General features: G+C 44.5%; 1 protein-coding gene across 2 annotated transcripts in view; it reads left to right on the top strand.

Moving 5' to 3' along the window:
• The window catches only part of LOC118311404 (CMP-N-acetylneuraminate-beta-galactosamide-alpha-2,3-sialyltransferase 1), a 51,987-nt gene that overhangs the window by 14,282 nt on the left and 16,036 nt on the right, over positions 1–21,669 (top strand). Inside the window, exons 1-3 of one of the 2 annotated variants that reach the window (XM_035635249.2) lie at positions 14,511–14,880; positions 16,026–16,599; positions 18,575–18,768. In XM_035635249.2, the coding sequence (XP_035491142.2) occupies positions 16,309–16,599; positions 18,575–18,768 (485 nt within the window). In that variant the 5' untranslated portion in view covers positions 14,511–14,880; positions 16,026–16,308. Of the gene's footprint in view, positions 1–14,510; positions 14,881–16,025; positions 16,600–18,574; positions 18,769–21,669 lie in introns of those variants that run through there. The other variant, XM_035635248.2, reaches the window with a different exon arrangement.

Raw genomic sequence — 21,669 nt, 5'->3', positions numbered from 1 at the left:
TAAAAAGCACTCTGGTCTTTGGAACATGCAACATTTAGACGTGTGCCCTCATATCCACCCTGTCCTGACCCTCCATTTTGCGCGACGTGTGTCCGCCACTAAAAGAGCTCAGGAGAAATCAAACGGGCAAAAATGAATCTTGTAACCTCCACTTACAGTCCCACAGGTCAGCCGGGGGGGGGGGGGGAGTGTTTTGTCTGCACATTTTTCTTGTGCCACAGAACGAAATACATTTATTGGACTGTGTGGTTTGACATTCATGCAAAGTCTCAGCTGAGTGGGCGATTCAAGAAATTTAGGCAGCGGGAGAACGGGCGGAAAAAAACATTCATCCACTCCACATGGGCTGAAGTGGCTTGCTGGCAAATCACTTTGTACCACTTGCTGATCATTCCCCATCTGTAGATGATAATAAGATATTTTTAGAATCTTTCCAGAATTGCTCTGACCTTTTGTCGTGCTATCAAGTGTGGCACCAGCTCAATTTGGGGAATTTGGAATGCAGAGTACTTTTCGTTTAAATCAGGCAGTCTGAAAACATGATGAAATGAAAACGTTTTATTACAGCAACAGGGATTCAGCTTTGCGACGATCCACATACCGGCGTTGAGCCCGCGTATCCAGTCTGAATCCTCACTCTTTTCCTCATCAAATCCACCCGGTGAAAGATGTGAAGGACGCGGGTCGGCCGATAACTGCTCACAACCAGTAGCCACGAGCTGAAAATGAACTGTGCAGCCCAAAATATGAAATGTTAAATTAGAATTTGACACGCTGGAATAACATGAGGACTTACATTTGCGCACACTATTTTTCAGTGGCTACTTGCTTGATCATTTGAACTTCTTTGTAGCCGTGTCAGTCACTAAGTACAGACGGAAATATCTTAAAAACCAGATGGATCGGCACAAAGGGAGATACAGATTTAAATGGTGGGCAGGCTGTCTTTATCTGACCTTTCCGCTAGCTCCACATGTAGGGCGCCAGTTGTGGTTTTGAGTATTAAAACGGTGTTGGGTATCCTGCCGTGAAATTCTGTTCACACATTCACACCCCCCTCAGAATGAACTGCTCAATAAATTAATTGTGCCTGAAAACTTTTCGTCTAGTGCCACCATTGGCTCAAAACTTCAGCTCGTCCAGTACTCTTGTTTATGACATTATAGCTGCTTAACATTGGCATTATGGGTGTGTTACTGATGTCAGTGTTAAGTTGAAGTACTAACTGCGTTCACGCCAAAGACGCCGGGCGACTCGCTCGATTTGAAAATATTTGAACTTGAAATATTTGTGTGTCTCACGAAAGCCAATCAGCGCTGAGATCCTCCCAACGTCACCCGACGTCCGCGGCCGACAGAGGACGGGCGGATATTCTCGGGTTGTTGTTTTTCGTGAGTTAGTATGAATGATTCAAACTGGCGTGAGCAACGCAACGCGAGAATTGACAGGCATGCCTGTAGACTCCTGGAACTCGACAGCTCTACTCGATTTCGGTCTCATCGAATTGCGGCAACTCAAAGTTCACTCCCAGTCATGGAGTCTTGTCAGAAAGTGCCGCTTGTTTCTCTGACGCATCGTTGTCAGAGGAGAGCCGGTGGGTGTGTCTGCGTCGCCCTGTGGCTCACGTCCTTGTCAAGGCTCTAACTTCTATTGGCAGCATTGCTGAAGTATGACGTCAAAATTCATAATCAATACATTAGCACTTATTCACTATCAAAGTGGCAACAGATATTTGGTGACGATACATAACTGGTTTTAATTACTGTGCACAGCACAATGTCTCATCTTTATTTTGGACCTGCATTTACTGAAATCAAATTCTTCTCCTTCGTCATGGACTGAGGGTGTAGGGAAAAGGTTTGTGTGTGTCTCTGCTTGTATAAATGTCATCCGATCATCATATCAATGCAATTTTTTGGTCGATAAATGTCTGCATCCATATTTATACATTTGTATCTACACCTCAAAGACACCAGGTGTTCGGGCAATGATTTACCAAATTTTTAAAGATAGCACTCATCTGGTTTACACTGGATCCTTAAGACCTTAACCCTATAGTTAATATTCAGGGGGGGAAAAAACTAAACTGATTCCATGATTCAATTCCACGGAGAAAAATAAAAGGAATATTAATAATCTGTTACCAAAGAAAACTGCGGGAAACAGATATCGAACCGCTCCGGTGTGCCAGCTAGCTGCATCGAGCCCTTCACCACATTTATGCAAGCACAGTGATGTGATTTAATCCGCTGACTTGGTTTGATTGATTGATTGATTGACTGATTGAGGACAAAGGACGTTCAAACAAACGTTTCCCGGACTTTCCAACCGATGCTTCTCTTCTTACTTGTATTGACAGAAATGTGTAATGATTAGGTGCATTCCAAAAGTTAGTTTTCTCACTCACTTACCTACTCAATTATTGTATATTTAAAGACTGGGAGAAATATATTTGGGATTATAATGGAATGCTTTCTGAAATGAAGCTAATCAGATAAAGAAATCTAGTAATTGTTATATTGCAGTCAGAGTGGTTCCTTCATTAGGTTAACATTGATTGTTAGAGTGTATGTAAATCCCCTCAGTGACTGTAGTGCGCTGGTTCATCCGGGCCCCCCCTCCTGACTCTGTCTTTCTCTGGACCCCCTTCACCTCGCCCTCCAGGCTCATCCCATGGCGGATGCTGCCATCGCCCCCCAGCCGCCCCACAGTTCGTCCTCCTATTCAGATGACCCCGAAACCACTGCGAGGATAATTTTCCTACCTGATGGGGGGGGATAAGCCGTGGGCGATGCTGGTGGAGGCTCCCCGTGGCGTCCTGGAATACAGACTATCTTGCCGCTAGGCTTCAGTCGGTCCGATTCCAGGGGCCACCTGGAGGCGCCGTACCTGTTTTTCGCTTAACGTTTTTCTTCCTCCCCTCCTCCTTTGAGCTTCACGTCGTCCAAAGTTAAAGAAAGATTCAGGATTCAATACCGATGAGAATAAGGATGACTTTCCGTGGCGTCCGTGTAAATTCATACGAGTCATCCAGGTGGCAAAGTGTCAAACACAGTTTAAAACAATCCAGCGGAGTAGCTATTTAATGGTCGATGGGCTTCTTAAGGTCGGCTGTCAGGCCGGATTCGTCTGCACATTGTCTCATGCGGAGGCACCGCTCCTCCTCTGAATGACGACGCGGTTGAGGAAGGAGTCACCTCATTGCGATCGCGGGGCTTCGTCCTCGGCTGCGTTTGTCCTAATTTACTCCAGGAATGCGCCAGTGCAACGGAAGAGAAGCGGGACTATGTATTTTTTAAGGTGTTTGTCTTCAGAGGAAGGGAAATGATGTTGTTGGACATGTGTTCAGGTAACGCCTGCACCCCGATGTTGCACCGCAGACGGACCATCACAGCAGAGGAGACTGTGTAATGTCTAAGTAAAAGACTTGTCTTATAGGACACATGCAGAGATGAAGAGACCAGAGGGGAAAAAGTGGGTCAACATCATTCAGACAAACAAGATACTACGGCGACAGCTGTGAGAACTGAAATGTGTCTCTGTGTAGTTATATTACGCCTCTTTGTCCTCATTCTGCGACTGCGTCTGAATCTTTCTTTATTTCTTTTTTGGTGGGAGCTCTGTGGCTGCCCAGATGTCCGAAATACGGCAGTCCAGCATCAGGTCTCACTTTGCCACGCTATGCACATGAGGTGAACTTTGAGCTGAGTTCCTTTACAGCTCTGATTTCAGTAAATGTCGTGCCTCTGTGGCCCGACAGTTCTTTGTGATAGCCTCAATCGATAAACCCCCATGGTCTTCACTCATAGATGAACATGTGGGCTGTGAAGACAAGGCACTGCAATACCCTTCCTCTATGCCTTCAGATACAAATGATTTATTCTGTTCCATTTCTATGATTTATATTCTATTTTTTCCCTACGATTTTTGACATTTAAAATAGCCACCCCTGAACCTGAACTGAAGCAAGACACGTCAAACCTTGGATTTGATATGAGGCACCTTTGTCTCACGCTGAAGAGCAAATGTGTTTGTGAATAATGTTTTAAAAATATATACAGTTGTAGCACATTTGTCCCTTAGTAACCGTGTAATCATGCTCCCGAGCGACCATGATCTTTTGGTGGTGCACTTTTGTGCATGTGTTTCAATAGGCGTTTCTTCACATTTCATATTCTTACAGTACTTGAAACTGTAACTTTGAGAAGACTTCGGGCTGAATCCTTCTTTTTACTGTGACTATTTGAGGCCAATCTATGATGTGTCAGGAGTTTGAGTAACAACTACCTGGAGTGGCTTTTAATCATTTCATATGTGTAAGCACAAAATATGAACATTTACTCCGCTTTCACCAAATGTTAGAGGCACTGAGGTAAAACGGGATTAAATAATGCAGAGGAGCTGGTGGCTGCATGTCAGCTGGGAAAATAAATACAAGGATAATATAAAGATCAAAATATGTAAGATTATAAAATATTTACAACATTAATTGCTGTGAATTTCATTAAAAATCATTCCACCCTCCCAACAGCACCTGAAGGTGTGTGTGTGTGTGTGTGTGTGTGTGTGTGTGTGTGTGTGTGTGTGTGTGGTTTCACAACTCTGCACATAACATAATGATAATACGGTCAATATCCCAAACATATATTTGTCTATTCAATTCACACAGCGGGAAACTTTTACACAGAATTATCCTTTACTAACTTTGTCCCAAAAAGTTGATACGTAAATCAAATCAATTTGACTTTTTGCACACATTTAGTCAAGACGGTCAAGTTTACGCACCAAGTGCACTGTTGAAAACTGCAGTGATTCCAGGTTGGTGGGTCGGCAGGGCAGCAGTGATTTCCCGGGTGTCCATTGGTCAGTTTCACACAAAATGTAGATGGGCAGTTGAAGTGTGTCTCTTCTCTACATCGTGGCTGTGAGTCAGAAAGAACCTTGCAAGAATAAGAGCCTGAGGCTACTTTTGTCAACCCTGTGTGCATTTTGTATTGTGCATCTTACATGTACCTGTGTATTTTTGAGTCTCATGTCTGCGTCGGTGATTGCGCAGCATGTCAGGAAGCTATTGATTATTATTAACTGAAATCGTTAGAAAGAAAATCATGTTGGAAGTAATGTACCTTGATATTGATAGTTTGTGGAGAAAGACAGTCATTTTCCTGCATGAAACTAAATGACCATCACATGTCTGTGGTGTGTTGTTGATGATGACACATTACTCGCGAGAGGATCCATTCTACATAATAATCATAATTCAGAAGAACTACTGACAACTTTGAGCTATTGCTCAAAAGTGGAATGCCGGTCAGGAGACGTAAGAAAATGCTCGGCGAACCCGAGCTAACCAGGGTGGCAGCTCGCCATCTGCCCGTGCAGGCCGACGGCTCAGTTTGTAGTATCCCCCGGTCGGTCCGGTCTCTGGAGCCGAGCGTTGCTCAGAATCCGAGCAGATGGGAGATAAATGAGGAGATGGACTGGAGTGAAATCGATTACACAGGTCACAGGCTTGTTGATTTTGCTTTTCACCGTTTGAGTCATGTCCAGAAAAAGATTCATAGTTGGACAACATTCCGGTTGAAAAGGTTCCATTATTTACATCACGGCCATTTTTTTATTGCCATTTGACGACTACACTTTCTGCTTTATTGTATAACGCTGTTGTGATTTGTACTGCTCCATTGAAAGGGTCGACAGACGTCACTCTGAATGTCACAGACACGGACGGATCCCCGCCACTCACCGATGCCGGCGCTGCTCCCCTGCTGGCACAGAAACAAACTAGGTGTCGGTGGATTTCTGACACAGCCAGAAGTCCATCCAGGAAGTCAGCGTGGCAGCCCAGGCCTGACTACAGTACGTGGCGGGGTGGGGGTTCACATTATTAACAACCTGCAGCGCTCCGATAACACTGTGGCAATAGATTAGACGGGGAAGGACTGGCTGTTCCTCCTCGAGGAGGTTCAACTTATTCAATGCAGCCCTGTCTTAATCCCACACCCTTTGACTGAAGAGCCTGCCAAGAAAGTCCATCTGTTCCCTGCATATGGGCTTGTACTCTACAAATCATCAACTTGTGAAACTTTCCGAAAGAAAAAGAAAAGTTTTTGGGGGCCCTGACATATCCCTGATTTGCGAATGGGGTTAAAGAAGATTGTAGACTCATTCTATTTGAAAAGATTAACGGCGCTGCAATTAAACGAATACGATTTGGACGTAACATTCTCCAGCTATACAGACAGTATTGCATCGTATGGTTCTCATCATTTTCTTTGCGGTCCGGTAAAATTTGGCACATGTTCATAATGAGAAAGGAAGTAATTTCACTCCACTTGGTTTGCATTGCCAACTCGCGCTGGTGCAGAGAATCATCTGTTCCCCTCAGAGCTACCACCGCGAGTAATATCGGCCGAAGTAAGCTTGAACAAAAAAAAAGTGCAATGATAAAAAAATCATGCTTAAATAGTGAGCGCAACACTTTGCAGTGTGCACCCCGGACCTCCACACGCGCCGCTTTCTATCCGACACGAAGACGTCGCACCGCCTCCTCCTCGCTGTGCTGCGCCACGGAACACAAACACAGGTTCTTTTAAGTACGAATAAACAGGGCGATGCCGTTCGATCTCTTGGGGGGGGGGCAGTCTCCTTTTCATGTTCTGTCTGACAGAGTTGGAGTGTTTCCAAACGCAGAAGTGGATCTGGAGCTAGATCAGAGGCGAGAACCGAGCTCCTCGGTGGATCCGACTGACACGCTGGAAGAGGAGGCCACTCAATACAACAACAAAAAAAATGATCAGACCCGTTGATGTAGTGTAGAGACAGATCTGCCATCCCAGCCTGATGTCTGTATGAAGATTGTCAGAAGATTAAACAAAGGCCGTGTCTTTGTGCACCTCTTTGTGGTCCAATGGAAACCGCTTGCGCTGGGAAACGTGCCTGTTTGAAACGTGTCTCCGAGTTGTGTGCCAAGTGTCTCGAGAGCCTCGGAGGACGCTTCCACAGAGAAGCTGTTTTGTTCCGATGTGTAGTCGGTCCTCAGAAAACGTCCTTGCCTCGGCCCGTGATTTCATTTTATGGCTCATATTTTTTCACGTCTATAAAGAGGAAACAGCAGCCCTCTGGTGTGAAACAGCTCCGAAATGTACGACGGTCTGAGTCCCGGCGCATGAAGGGGCCGGCGGCGTCACGGCGGACACGCATTTATGTTGACAAAAGTGGTAATGGAATTGTCTGTTTCGTTTACCGAGAGCTCATGATTGATGGGACAGACGATCCCATTCAAATGGAGAACTTCCTTGATGGAGCACACTCGTGCTGAGGCCTGTTTTACTTTCTTTTCCCCGGCCGCGCCGAGCGATCAGTGGAAGTGCAAGAAAGGCATTCGCCTGCATGCAAAGCGGCCTCATCAGAGCCCAGCGATTTTTAAAAAAAATCACCAGTTATCGCGGGGATGCGGACTATTGTGTTGACGAAACGCGCCGATCCGCCGCCTCCTTTGTTTCACCTCACATCTTCCTCCTCGTGATTAATGAGACAGACGTCTCATTTTGGACGGAGAACGCGCTCGACAACACACATCAATAATCCGAGCTGCTTTACATTCTGGCCACCTTTCTATTGGTCCAAGTGTGTGTGTGGGGGAGGGGCAACATTTGCCTGCAACATTTGCCTGCATGCAGAGTGTTTGGAGTTTTTTTTTCCATTTGAGGGTAAACATCAAAACCAGTTTTCAAGGTAGGCTGGCGCCACCGCCGCTTTCGACTGCATTTGGTTTTGCTGCAGCTGGCTGATACTGAGCTGGGAAGAGCAATTGGCTTCTGCACACTGTTACTTCCCCTGTACTGTACCTCATACAGTGTGTTTGTGTGTGTGCCAAATAACTCAACAGCGCATGGACAGATTTTTTACCAAACGAGCGGATTTGTCAAAGGTCAAGGTCACCAAAAGATACGGTCTGAAAAACATATTTTCCACGACATGCCTCCAAACAATAGAGAGACTATCTAACACAGAATACTATTCCCCATCATATTGTGTCATATGATAAGAGGAAGTCAAGAAGAAGTCAGAAAAAATGACGTCCCCCATTTTCAAGGTATCTCTGCACCCTATAGGACTACACGACAGGACATTACATTTCTTTAGCGGACGCTTTTGTCCAAAGTGCATTCAACCATGAAGACATTCCTCAAAAGTGCAAGAATCACGAGAGTACATGAACATTCATCAAATAGACAAAAACAGCTTCAAGTGCTCATTTGAGTTTGTTTTTTTTTCCCCCATCAATCTTAAACTTATATAGATCGAAAAATCTTTTTTTCCCCACAAAGGAGTGGTATATGTACGCAGAGTCCAAATGGTTAGTCACAGATAAGGTCATTGTAAAGTGTAAAAAGTCAGAAGAAAAATTAAGAAAAATCCAATGGAAGGAATGATGACGTCCTACTGCCATTTCCCAATGATGTCATGATGACATTATAAATAGGTATTATTATAATAATAATAATAAAAAGTTGGCATTGCCTGATTAGGGAATGTACAGTTCACTTGTACAGAGCAACATTTTCTTGAGACTTAATGCATTTGAATTATGTATTTAACTACATCGATGTATGTTCCCAGATACAGTACAGTACACAAATACAGCTTCAACTGTATTATTTAAACAACCTAATTATAGATCAGCATATATTATTGCTTGGATCTTCATAGTAATTTATTTAACCCGAGTGATCCTCTGGTGGGTCACAGACTTGCAATATATATTGTTCAAAATGGAAAGATATACTAAATTCTCACTGAGATGCAAAGGTGTCCAACGATGCCAAACATGTCAGGCTGAGTTTTGTGGAAAAATGTAATTGTCGATGCACCAGAGGTGTTGGGTTATTTTCACTTGATGGGATAGTGCGGACACACACAACAACAGAAAACATTGACTGCTTGTTTCGCTACCCATTATAAGGCCGGAGCTGGAACAAGGCGATACAGTGTATGATACCGTCAGACAGAGTCAAATGAGATTATCTTTTCCAAATTTAGAGCTACTTAAAGGGGAGAAAGGGGGAACTTGAGTGTTAAGGGGTTTAAATGGTAAGCCTGAGCTAAGGGAGTTGCACAGAGTCGGTGTGAAGGTTCATCTCCGACCTCCACTGCTCCATGCTGCGTATTCACACCACATCCGCCCGGGACCAGCAGCCTCACAGGGATTTAACACACCCGGGGAAACTTTATTGCTCCTGGCGACCGTCTGCAGTAATCAGTGGAAATGCAATGAGCGCATGTGTAAGTGAGTAATTCCATTTTTTTAAATAATAAAGTGAGAGCTATATGATCAGCCACTTGAATGAGCGGAGATACATTCATAACGGTAAACCCAACAGGAACAAGGATATAAAACACAAGCAATAAACTCGTGACGCCTGGAGTCGTCCCCTATAGGCTTAGAGAATATGGTTGCATTTTTATGTATTTTTTCTTATTGTCAACAAAATCTCGAGACCAGAACCAACAAGGCCCGAGTGCGCGAGCGAGGCAACAAACTTCAAAAACAGCTGACAGGAAGAAGAAAAAAAAAGGCTTAGTGATTTCCTGGAACCGCTTTAGTTATTAACAAACATCACCCAACACAGGAGTAAATCGTGTATTTGTTGGGAACTATTTCCGGCTGACGATTGATACACATTTGGTGCAATGTAGCAGGATTGTGTTATTAAAAGTGCCTGTCTTCTCTGGAATCAGCAGCAGAGGGCGACTCCACTGGTTGCAAAAAGAAGTCTATGAGAAAATGACTGCTTCTCACTGGGTTTATAACATCAGTCCACATTAAGCCGAGGAGTTTATAGATCGTAATTTTAAGACCATTTTTTGATACTGAACCATCTGAGCATGCAGTAAAGGCCTATTGGTTGTTGCCCTTTCAGGACACTCTGTACATGATTTGTGTTGCTGCCGAGAGAAATGTAATCTCAGAGAATGTCCGAGATTTTTATGTGAGATTTTCTCATAAATATGTGAGTATTTTCCCCGAAAATTTGCTACTTTTTTCAAGTAAATGTACCACTTTAATCTCAGAGACTATCGAGTGTGAATTCTCGTAAATTTACAAATTTAAATGTCAGAAATTCTGTTTTTTTCTTGAAAATATTACCCCCCTCCCCCGGCTCTATATATTTTTTATTCTTCCTACAATGCCCCTAATACACCTTTATAAATACCTACACCTGTGAAAAGAAACAAATCGAAATCCTATAATTACGGACCTCACGTTAAGCCCTTTCGTTCTTTTTCGGGAACATGCTTAATGTAAGATAACATCCATAATTATAAAATTTCTGTTTTGGGTTAGGTTTTTTTTTTCACAAGTGTAAGTGTTTATGACGAGGAGCATATCTCAGAGAAGTGTGGTGATTATTGATCGCTGCTGTGGCACATTAAGTGACATTGAGCCTTTTCACGTTGGAGTGATGTCAGAGACGTTAATGTGTGATGAAGTCAATCCGATCGAACTGTTCATTCATGATCGTGAAGAATATTGATCTGTGCTGGGATCATTGTTCTAATAAAAGAGATAGTATTTCATTTTTGTTACTATTTCTTGCCACAGTCTCCTCGTGTTGTTCCGAGCTGCAGTGATAGAAAAAGAAACTAAAATGAATGTGTCGGGAATCAAATCATCTTTATTGAATTCAAATGAAGCTCTAATATCAATCTGTCTATGTATTTATTGAGTGTGATAATCCCTCCCTCTGTTTATTAGAAGTTTTAAAACCAGAGTAGACACGTGAACAGCAACATGATTCTGCTCATTCATAAATATGGATTTATAGTCCACGAGATATGTATAGAACACGATCCTTTCACGTTGATTAAAACAAGTAGTAAACGGTCACTTTTGCATTCAACTGTTTCTGTTGACGAAGTGCAGCGTGTTCCCTCTGATGGCCTGTGTCAAGATGCTGAAAAGCACACACACTCAATTTAAAATGTCTTAAAAAATACATTGCAAAGAAAGAAAGAAAGCTCTCACCTTCAGCGGACAGCATACAGTAAACTGCTGCATTTTTTAAAATCTGACCCCTTTGCATTGAACCCTCGTCTGAAATTTCAAGCACAAGAGAGATTGAAATTTTAGACGTGATATTAAAGTCATGGGTTTAACAGTCATACGTTTTATATTGTATGTGTTCTCACATTATCCCTCTACATTTTAATGAACAGAGTCCGACAAGTGAGCCACCGCTGTATTCATATATGTGTGGAGTGACTTCAGAATCATTTCGTCCTTCATTTAAATCGTGATAGAAGACCTCGCCCACACGCCTCTCAGTCTCTCCGTGCCCCCAGAATCCGCTTTATGTGCTTGAGCGGCAGACAAAACCCTGCCTCCTTTTTTTTATTAGAATAAAGCACCGGCTGAAAGTCAATATCTGTGAAAATGAAATATCTCTCCACCAAATCCGGGGACTAGAGCATGAGGACTCACAGATGTGATGCCATCAAATATAAAAAGATATATATTCTGATTCATATTATTAGTAAAGGAGCAGGAATTTCACAGAAAATCCCCTGGCATTTCTTCCTCGTTGCCTTCAACACATCTCTTTGTATTCCTCCCATCTGGTGCCGTTTCAGATATTGAACGTTTATGTAGAGGGGATTTCAGTTTCATTATTTCTAGCTTTCACGTGATGTTGTTCCCATGAAGAAATTAACCAATAAGGCTATACGTTAAAGGTGACATATTATGCAAAGTGTTAATGAACATAAATGTGTGTATCTGTGGAGCCTGCCAGTCTGCCAATCAGAGCAGCCTGGGGTATATCGGGAGGGGGTGGGGCTAAGTGAAATCCAGGTGTTTTAGACAGAGGGTGAAAAGAGGAGCTGCAGGAATGGGCAGGGTGAGAACACTGAGGGCTTTTCTGAACATTAGAGCGTGCAAAACTTTTCAAGTGATCACCCACATTAAAAGTGTGAACCTGAATATGAGAATATGTCACCTTTAATTTTATACTCAGAGCTTCTACAGCCCTTTTTTCGACAGAGGCTTGCTCTATGTGTCTGTGAAAGCCATTTTTTTTTGTCTTTTGTCTGTTATTCAGACATAGAGTAACAGTTGGTAAAAATATAACTTCATCACTATGTCCGGCAGCATCAGGACAGGCGGATCCTGCACCCCTTTCATCAAATAAGAAGACTTCTCTTCTCTCCGACGAGCTGCATGAGCGGTGGACTTACAAACCCATTCTACTGTTAAAGCCTCAATCGGTGACGCTGGAGCGTGAGGGGCATTCACCCACCCCCCATTTCTCACCGACGTCTCCCCCTCACACATTCTCTCATGAGTTGCGTTGTTTATTAGATAGACATTCAATTAGGCACAACAGTGCACAAGGCCTGAATGACATGACTTTAAACATCACATGCGGTATGTAAGGCATTATTGATATTCATGAATTTACCCATGAAGGACACTTTGAAATAAAAGGAGGGATACAGCTGGTATAATCCCCTGGGGATAAATTAATTTCTAGGGCTGATCTTCCATGAGGAGATTATCTCCTTACATGGTTTATTAGCGAAAAGTACAAATATTTGCCTGCGACCATACTCACACGAACAAAGGTCTGCTGTGAACGCACCATTAGCCTCAGTTCTTTGTGGGAAATGTGATCCATGAGAATATGCATCATGTTCCTGCAGATTTGTCAGCTGCACGTTAACGCTGCCTGTGTCCTCTTCCTTTGACTGTGGACTCAGTCAAACCAGTTCATCCTGATGGAAATAGCCGCGGGCGGCCGGTAAACTGTGGCCACAAAGGGATGAACATGGTGTGCGACAATATTCCACGAGTGATTGGTCTTGAGCGGCCCAAAGTGTGTCAAGAAAACATTCCTCACACCAGCAGCAGCAGACTGTTGACACGAGGCGGGTTGGGTCGATGGGTTCATGCTGTTGACACCAGATTCTGAACCCACCATCTGCAAATATAGAATTCATCAGACCAGGCTGCGTCGTTTTGTTTTTTTGGGAGTGGAGGGGGACTGTCCCCAGTCGACTGTCCAGTTCCAGCGAGTCTAGTTCATTCTGTGCAAATGTGAAATGGTTCATGAAAATCCCAGCAGATCAGCAGTTCTATGTGGATTGGCATGGTGTTATGCCTCCACAGGAGTGCAAGTTCACGGAATGCTGTTGTTGTTTTTTTATTGTTAATATAACCCGGACTTGCTGAAGTGCCGTGGAGATGTTTCGCCATTGTGACTTTTGTGTGAAGAGTGCAATCGCTCAGACACGTGCCGAGGCGCACGTCTGACGGACGGGGCTCCGGTTCCACTTAGCGGGCAGACTTTCTCAGATCAGCAGAGATGCCTCTCTGGGGTGTACAGTGTGATACGTGTGGAGCTGCAGAATTTTGTTTTCGGAAATAGCTCGCAAGTAGCGAGCGGCACCAGCCGGGGGGAGGAAAACAATTTCCGCCGAAACGCAAACTGAAAAACACTTCAGTGTAACGGCGCGCCGCAAAGATGATGACCTCGCCCCCCACCCCCCCTTTCTTCTGACGTGTGAACAGATGCTCTGCTCGCTTGCTTGGGCGGACTTTGATTGGCGCAGGGTCGCCAGGCGTTCAGTCGGACAAGGTCAGGGGAATGAGATGATGGCCGGTGTGTTGCGGGACGCCACCTGTTTGGCAACCGCGGGGCTGTATGCAAAATCCACAGTCCTCTGTGAGTAATGGAGCTCCAAACAGCAGACGGGATCACTTGTGAGCCTTCCTGTGCATTGGCCTGAGTCAGCGCAGCTCACGAACGGCTGCACGGTGTTGTTTTTTTTCCCAGCCTGATAGCGAAAATGGGAAATCAACAGGCGAGCCGTGTAGCCCCGTCGTCCTTCTCAGCCGGTCTTAAAAAAAAGGCCCAATCCTCTTCGCTGACCCCCGGGCCCCGGGTGGAATTTGAACGACCCGATCAATTTCTAATCAGGCAGAGACCTGCAGCCGTTTTCCCTGCGCCACAATAAGACATCCCATGCCAATCTTCCGTACGTAGGAGACGGCGTAAAGAGGAGTAGCGCGTTGCATTTTTGCGGACGCGCATGTTTCTCGCCCTGTTCGTGGGTCGGCCGTTCGCTAAACATGAAGGGGAATTTGTGGAAAAATCCACAACGCATGCTGCACATCAGAATTAAACCCAGGCGCTCCCCGGGTGTTAAAGGCAGAGGTGGCCTTTTCATGTTGAAAATGAAAGCCCGGGAGGTCTTTGCTTGCTTTCTCAGCTGTGAAAAGCTGGGCTCTGGGAGAAAAAACCCATTTCCCCTGCTCTTATTTTATTCTGGTAAGTTTGTCTCCAGCATGTTTCTGACCCGCTGTGTAGGCTCTGTAGTGGCTCCCCTGAAGCTCTGTCAGGTCAAGTCAAGTACCAGTGCCACTCAAATGTCTTCATTTTAACTGACTACAAACACATTGTCATGATTCTGCCCCCCTGAAGGACCCTGAGAACTCTTTGGACTCCAAGGACTTTTTTCTTTGTGCACTTTGTGTTGTATGTTTACTCCATTCTCGTGGTCCCTCGTCTTCTTTGCATCTTGAGCTGAGTGGTTCTTGTTTTACATGGTGTTGTCTTTGCTCGTGTGTCCCCTACCCGGGCAACTTCCCGTGCTTTGTCCTGCTTCCACCCCCCTGTGACCGTCCGCACTCGTCATCCCTGCCTCTCTGCGCTCCCAGTCCTCAGTGTCAGTTTGTGGGCTCTACTCTGCACTGCTTCCCCCGCGATGTCTCCTGATAACTTCAGTTTTACCTCGTGTGTTTTTTTGCGCTCCTTGTTTTTACCCTGAGGGGATCATACTGTTAGAATTTTGTCATCTATTCCCCCTGCATGGATTGTGAGTAAGATTTGGTTTCTCCTTTATATAAATTACTAATGTTATTTAATACCAGTAATGATGTAAAAGTTGATATTGTTTAAAATATTTTTTTTCATGCAATTGAACTGTCAATGTTAAGTTTTGGTTTGCTGGACATCCCTTCTAGATATGCAATTTGACCATTTACTGCATTTCAGACACGCATTTCCCTTTTGTGTTGTGTACCATGTAATATTCAGGATCATTTTTCCAAATCAATTGTAAATTGTAAGTAAATTTTTGAGTTCATTAGTTCAGCTGCTCCACAATCTTTCCATAAACCCCTAGTAACTGCCGAAGTAACCTCCTTGGTTAGGAATCAGTGGATTAAGTTACGTGTTTGTTTGTGTGTGCGCGTGTGTGTTTGTGTGTGTGTGTGTGTGTGTGTGTGTGTGTGTGTGTGCGCGTGTGTGTGTGTGTGTGTGTGTGTGTGCACGTGTGTGTGTGTGTGTGTGGGTGTGCGCGTGTGTGTGTGTGTGTTTGTGTGTGCGCGTGTGTGTTTGTGTGTGTGTGTGTGTGCGCGCGTGTGTGTGTATGTGTTTGTGTGGGTGTGTGTGGGTGTATAAATCCCAGTTGGGACATTTTAATGTGATCCATTAATTGTGGCAGACTGTGTAAGGCGTCAGAAAAAGAGCAAATCTGTTTCCCTAATGTGCAACTTCTGAATTTTTAATTTGTGAAAGCAACACTGGATCAATGACTCATTTTGGTATTATCCCACTTAGTCAGTGATTTGTGCATTTGGACTTTCATTTTTCTTCCCCTCAGAAAGCAAAGGCTGTTTCCAGTTATTGGCATACTCCTAACAGTGGGATGGAAGGGTGATTAATGTCGTTGCCAGTTTTTTTTCTTTATAAACTGTAACAATTTGCGCAATCAATCTGGACTTTTTCCTTGTGTTTGATGGTCTCTTTAAGAGCTGAGAGACTGCGATGCATCGTGCGTGATTTAGTAATAAACAGAACACAGATAATGTGGGGTGATGGTGACTGAAATTCAGACAGTTCCATCTTGGATTAGTACTGTGAAATTACAACACTGAGCTGCGTAGCATATTTACACTCCCCATGGACTTCCAGTGAAACAACGTTCAAGGTTCACCGGCTGTTTCATTTGCCTTCCAGGTGGATCAATAAAGAACGGATGCCACGCCGGTCGGTCAGTGACCTCGCGGAGTCGCCCGACGCTCGACCAGTCAGTGAAAGTGACTGGATCTGATCAACCCGGCCGGCCATCGAGCTGACGGGAAACCAGGCAACGGATTTACCTTCCTTTGGTTTTAATGTGAATCAGCAGTGATCTAGCTGCGCTGCTTGCAACATGTGGTCAACAGGGTAGCTTTTTTTTTTCCCCCCCCCTCACACCTTCAGAACTCCCCGCCAACAGATTTTTTCGACTGCGGCGACGATGTCTCTGCCCAAGCGGAGGCGAATCCGGACCCTCGCGCTGCTGTTCTGCGTCGTCACGTTCACGATGTTCCTGTTCACGTACACCTTCCGGGACCCGTCGCTCTACTTCTTCAGGCACGCCTTTCGCCTCTCGGACAGCCTCTTCTCCAAAGGGCCGTGCGCCTGTCGACAGTGCATGACGGAGGCGGAGGGCGACCCCTGGTTCGCTGAGCACTTCAACCAGTCCATCCACCCTCTGATGAGCAGGGAGAACAGCGTCCTCTCTGACGAAACCTTTAAATGGTGGCAGGTGAGTTTTGGGGGGGGGCGGGGGGGCGGGATTGTTGTTTAGGGGAATTTGCAATGCTATTCTGTTGAGTAATGAGAAGAAGAAGAAAAATCCAGCTTCTGCGAAGAGATGAGGTGCTGAAAGGAAAGAACGGATCACAAGGTGCCGTGATGCTCCCGAGAAGTGTTTGTTTTTCGCCGCATTGATTGCTCCGAATCCGAGGGATCTTCACCGGGATTGAGTTGTGAGGCAAACTCCCACGCACAATTTGTTCACACTTACCAAGCGAGAGGGCGGATGTGGAAATTCTCTCCTTTCTTCCCAGCGTCTCTAACCAAGTCTGTAGGTGAGGCGAGAGATTTATTCCATCATAGCCCTCGAGTACGTAGGCAGACATAATGCCTTTTCTCCCCCCCCCCAAAAGAATTGGGTTTTTGGGGTTTTGCATAACAAGTTATTCAGTGGACATTTGGATACTGCTGGTATATCAGATACTTATCAGCCAGGGAGGCTCTAACAAAAGATGCAACTCATGGAAATGTAGTTTATGGAGCTTGACCCATATTAAGTATCGGTCTGCTGCTTTGATTCTGACCGTTCCTTTTTAATCAGCCTCGCAAGTACCTCTGTTTTCTGGAAGTGCAATACTAATTCACCCAGATTGCGTCCGTAACGGTCACTCGATTGGCATTTTGTTTCCGATAAAGAAGACACACTGCGAAATTGTTTGTCACCAATTAGAGCTCAACGCGTCAATGTCTCCACTGAAGGCAGGCAAATGAACATCGACCGAAAAAATCCATTAACTTTACTTTAGTTGTAACTATCCACGTGACGCCGCAGTCCGACGGAGAGTTGCTGTCTCTGCGTCCGAGTGTCGTGTGGCTGCCCAAAGGGACAAAAACTTTGGATGACTGGCACAAACAAAAATTTCAAACTCCAGTTTGATACGATGCCGAGTGCTTTTGGCCACTCATCCACAGCGATCGCAACACACACCAAACATGAAAATTGTACTGGAATTGTTCGATACATGAACTTTTCAAACGTTTTATGGAGGACTTATTTTTTCTAATCCTCTATGCTGTGGATACAAATTTATACCAGCCATACGACAAATTAGGAAGAAGCTTTTAATTTAATTCTGTCAAACCAAAATATATTGTACTTGATGTGCATCCCATTATTGGAGTACAGCTCTGTAAATTAGAAAGACCTATTCACCAAATGTATGTCACACAATCATCCTACCTGTGTCTGGAAGGCGTCCAGCGCCTTGGGTGTTCCCACTCTGGCCTCACACCATGTCCCGTTAGGGGAGAGAATAGGAAAAATGACCGCAAGGTTGCCTCCTGTCACTACTCATTTCGGGGGAAATGCTCCTCACCGGGCGCGCGATGAGGCAAGCGTCACGTATCGGCGGTAGCCCCGTCAGATTTGCGGCGCCGTAGCGAGGCAGGGGCGCGACCTCCGGGTGTAGTGGGCGGCTCTTTGTTCCAATGAGCAGCCAACGCCTTCGTGTTCCAAGGCTAAATGTTCTGTCTCTAAAGGGGAGATTCTCATTATACGCACGATGCATGTATGTGGGGGTTTTGAAGGCTGATGATGAAGTACAGCTTTAGTCGTATTGTTATTTTCCCCCAGGTCCGGTGTAACAGGAAAAAATTGGTTGAATTGGCAGCGCGGGAAAGGCTCCATAGAATTATTTAGACCATGTTGTTGCAGAACAATCTGTATCCGTTCATATGTAGCAGTATACAGTGCACACACACACACACACACACACACAGTCTCCCTGAGCTCAAAGCAACGAGATGAGGAACAGGCCAAAAGAGCCCCCGCAGACAGCGCTAAGCTGCCCCCCCCCCCCCCCCCCCCCCCCCCCGGAAGGTTATTTTCAGTGTCTCGAGCTCCGCCGCCCTCGTTCAATCACTTCTGCTTAAAGTGGCCCCGGAGCCGCGGCCGTCTCTGAGGCCCGTCTCCGCCGCTTCACCAGTGGTTGCAGGCGGAGCGGCAGCCGGCCAACTTCAGTGAGGTGGTGGAGGAGCTGTTCCGGGTCATCCCCGACGAGGTGCGCTACACGGACGCCAGCCCCGAGCGCTGCAGGACCTGCGCCGTGGTGGGGAACTCCGGCAACCTGAAGGGCTCCCGGTACGGCGGCCGCATCGACTCCAGCGAGTTCATCATAAGGTCAGTTAGTTACCTCAGTCTCTGGGGTAGTAACACAGTAACACGTGATACACGCCTGACATTGGCAATGATATTTACTCATTTTTGTCACTGGCGATAGGGTTCTGTTGTTATTCTTTGATCAGAGCAGAATTTTCTTACACTACGGGGCCGCATTTTTCGTCGATTTGGTTTATACTCATGATGACACGGTTCCCACCACAGGAAACGAGAATTTTCAACTTGATTTGCAGGTATCTTAAAGATTGCCACTGAAATATTGATAGCACTCTCATATTTATGACAGTAGCTCTGAGGTCATACTGTCTGTATTATTATTTTAGTTCGATTTAGCTAGAGTTATGTCAGATGTCAGATTTTTTTTTTTTAATTAGTTATTTTGTAGACTCAGCATCTCTAGATTTTACTGACTGCTGTAAAAGATGAATAAAAAAAATCAAATGTGTATATGAACCAAAAAGTAAGGAATATAAATATATGCATCCGAATTATATTCCGCATGTGTGGAAAAGACCAGTTTAGACCATCACAATATAATATTATGACATTTAAATCAGAAACGTTTACAGTCTTCTTTCGGCTGCGATAGGGAATATGGAATCGATATTTTATAAATCCTTTCTAATCCACTGTCCTTGTTTCACATATTTTTCTCACAAAAACGTGCGTGCTCACAACTACGGCCGGTACAGAAGTTAGATTAACGCTGGGGTTTTGAGGAAAACCGTCTGACTGCTCTCAACTTTCTTGCCCCGTCAGATTTATTTGTCTAGCTTCGTCACCATCTTCCCAAAATCCAACAATGAACTTGATGAGTAAAGTGCTATTGCTGTCAAAGAGAAGGATGGGCCATTTTGTGAAAATATGACACAGTGGATCACACTTTGTTCAGTGTCCTCTCCGCCACAGCTTCAAAAAGTTGTCCGCCTTGACGTACAGCCTATGGTTCTTCTGTTTGAGGAGATTGTGAAAAAAAACGACAAATGCACGCATTCAATGAGGCTGGGATCCGTCTGATGTTTTTCAGCTCACTTGTGAGGTTTCGGCAGTCAGAGTTCTTTTCGAGGAGATGACGGAGAAAGTTCTGGAGAGACGATGATTCTCAGTGGAGGCACTTTGACACAGCGCTGGGTCAGGGTTCCGTCTCGGCCTACGGCTTCTTTTTCTGTTCTTTTTTTAAACATATCTTTATTGATTTTGGCATAATTTTTAAAGAGCCTTATATCAACATGCATCAATTCTACATATATATATATATAAAGACAAAAAAAAGAAACTTAAACAAAATAAAATAAATTAAAATAAATTCTAATTATCTAAATCTAATTATTACATAAATCAGACCAAATTTGAGTTCCCATATCACTACTCTCCAGGAAGTCATAAAACAATTTCCAGATTTTCCAAAACTTGTCCAGTTTTGTTCTTTGCAAAATAGCTGATCGTTTCGGATAGCAACGTAAAAAGTCACTCCCTTAAGCCACTGGGAGATTCCCTTGTGATACGTTTGAGAAGAAATCAACACGGACGAAGCAATGCGCAGCGTTCACATAGCTCTCTGTGAGGTAACCACATGTGAGACGTGTCTCATGAGGCACCATAGACCTGTTTCTTTCCCTACATGGACACAGGATGCGGGGAAATATTGCAATTCTAATGGGAAGAGGCAACCTGAGGTACACATGACACTTTCTCCATTAAATCATCTTCCATGGGACATGACAAGTCATTGATGATGTATGTTGAACAAATGGGCGTGACCGAGTAAAGAAGGTATGCATAGATAGTCAAAGCAAAATCTCAATAACAGCTTTTCTGTTTGTCACATTCGGGGACATTTTTGCCTTCATACAAGGGCAGTTTGTGAGTTTGTGGCTGCCAGAGATCAGTCGCATAAATTGCAGCTGTGCAGAGAATGAACTGGAAAAGATGGAAAACACAGCGAGGGGATTTTTTTCCCGCAGGGGCTCACGGTGCGTTTTCTGCACCATGATCAAATGAAGCTAATTCAGACAACAAAAGGGAAACGGATTCTTCCGGACTTCAGTGTTCACGCAGTGCCGTATCTCCCGGACACCTCACAGAGTTGAGACTGCAGGTTTCGTTAAGACCCGGAATAAATACGGATCTGCAGATTGAGCTTGAAGGCTGCATGGGCGGAATGCCCAAAGCACTGAGGAGGAACACGGTCCAGTAGCGTTCAGCTAAGACCGAAAACCAGTGCCTTTCAGTTCTCCAAAAATGCAATTGACTCAGATCCTCCAAAGCCTTCTTTATAGACTGTTATGAATATTGAACAGCATTGGCTTATCAGCTAAAGCCTCTTGTTTGCTCAGCAGATTGCGGTGGTGAAATAGATTTGAGTCATAAGAAGAGTCTTTGCGTCTGCCTGTGGGGACAAAAGTAAGCTCTGTGGCTTCTGAATGAGGACATTTTGTTAGGGATATGTTGTTTGATGCAGCACTGAGTCGTCATAGCTAATGAAATTGGATTTGTGTTTTTGTTTTTCCAAAATATCATGGTGGGCAGGCCTGATTTAGACGTCTCATCTCAAAACGCACCGTGCCCATTGCCAAAAGTACATTTTAGACGATAAAGATAAAGTCGATGCTTTCACCTGGTAAATGTGAAAATGCAGCGAACTCCGAGATAGTGGAATCAAAGCTGACCCGGGAGATGCCCGTCTTGAAAAACATGATCAATTGACATAATGGAACATAAGGAAGAGGAACATGATGAAACGATGATTGTCTATAAATCGCCTGAGCAATACAAATGAAATAATATGACACAAAAATGATATATTCCTTCCTATCTCACAGACTACTTAAAGAACCCATCCAGTCACGTTATAAAGTATGTAAAAAATAATTTTATATGCCTAATATTTTGTTTGACATT

Source organism: Scophthalmus maximus, chromosome 5, assembly GCF_022379125.1.
Source record: "Scophthalmus maximus strain ysfricsl-2021 chromosome 5, ASM2237912v1, whole genome shotgun sequence".
NCBI lineage: Eukaryota > Metazoa > Chordata > Actinopteri > Pleuronectiformes > Scophthalmidae > Scophthalmus > Scophthalmus maximus.
This window is presented reverse-complemented; position numbering and strand designations above follow the sequence as displayed.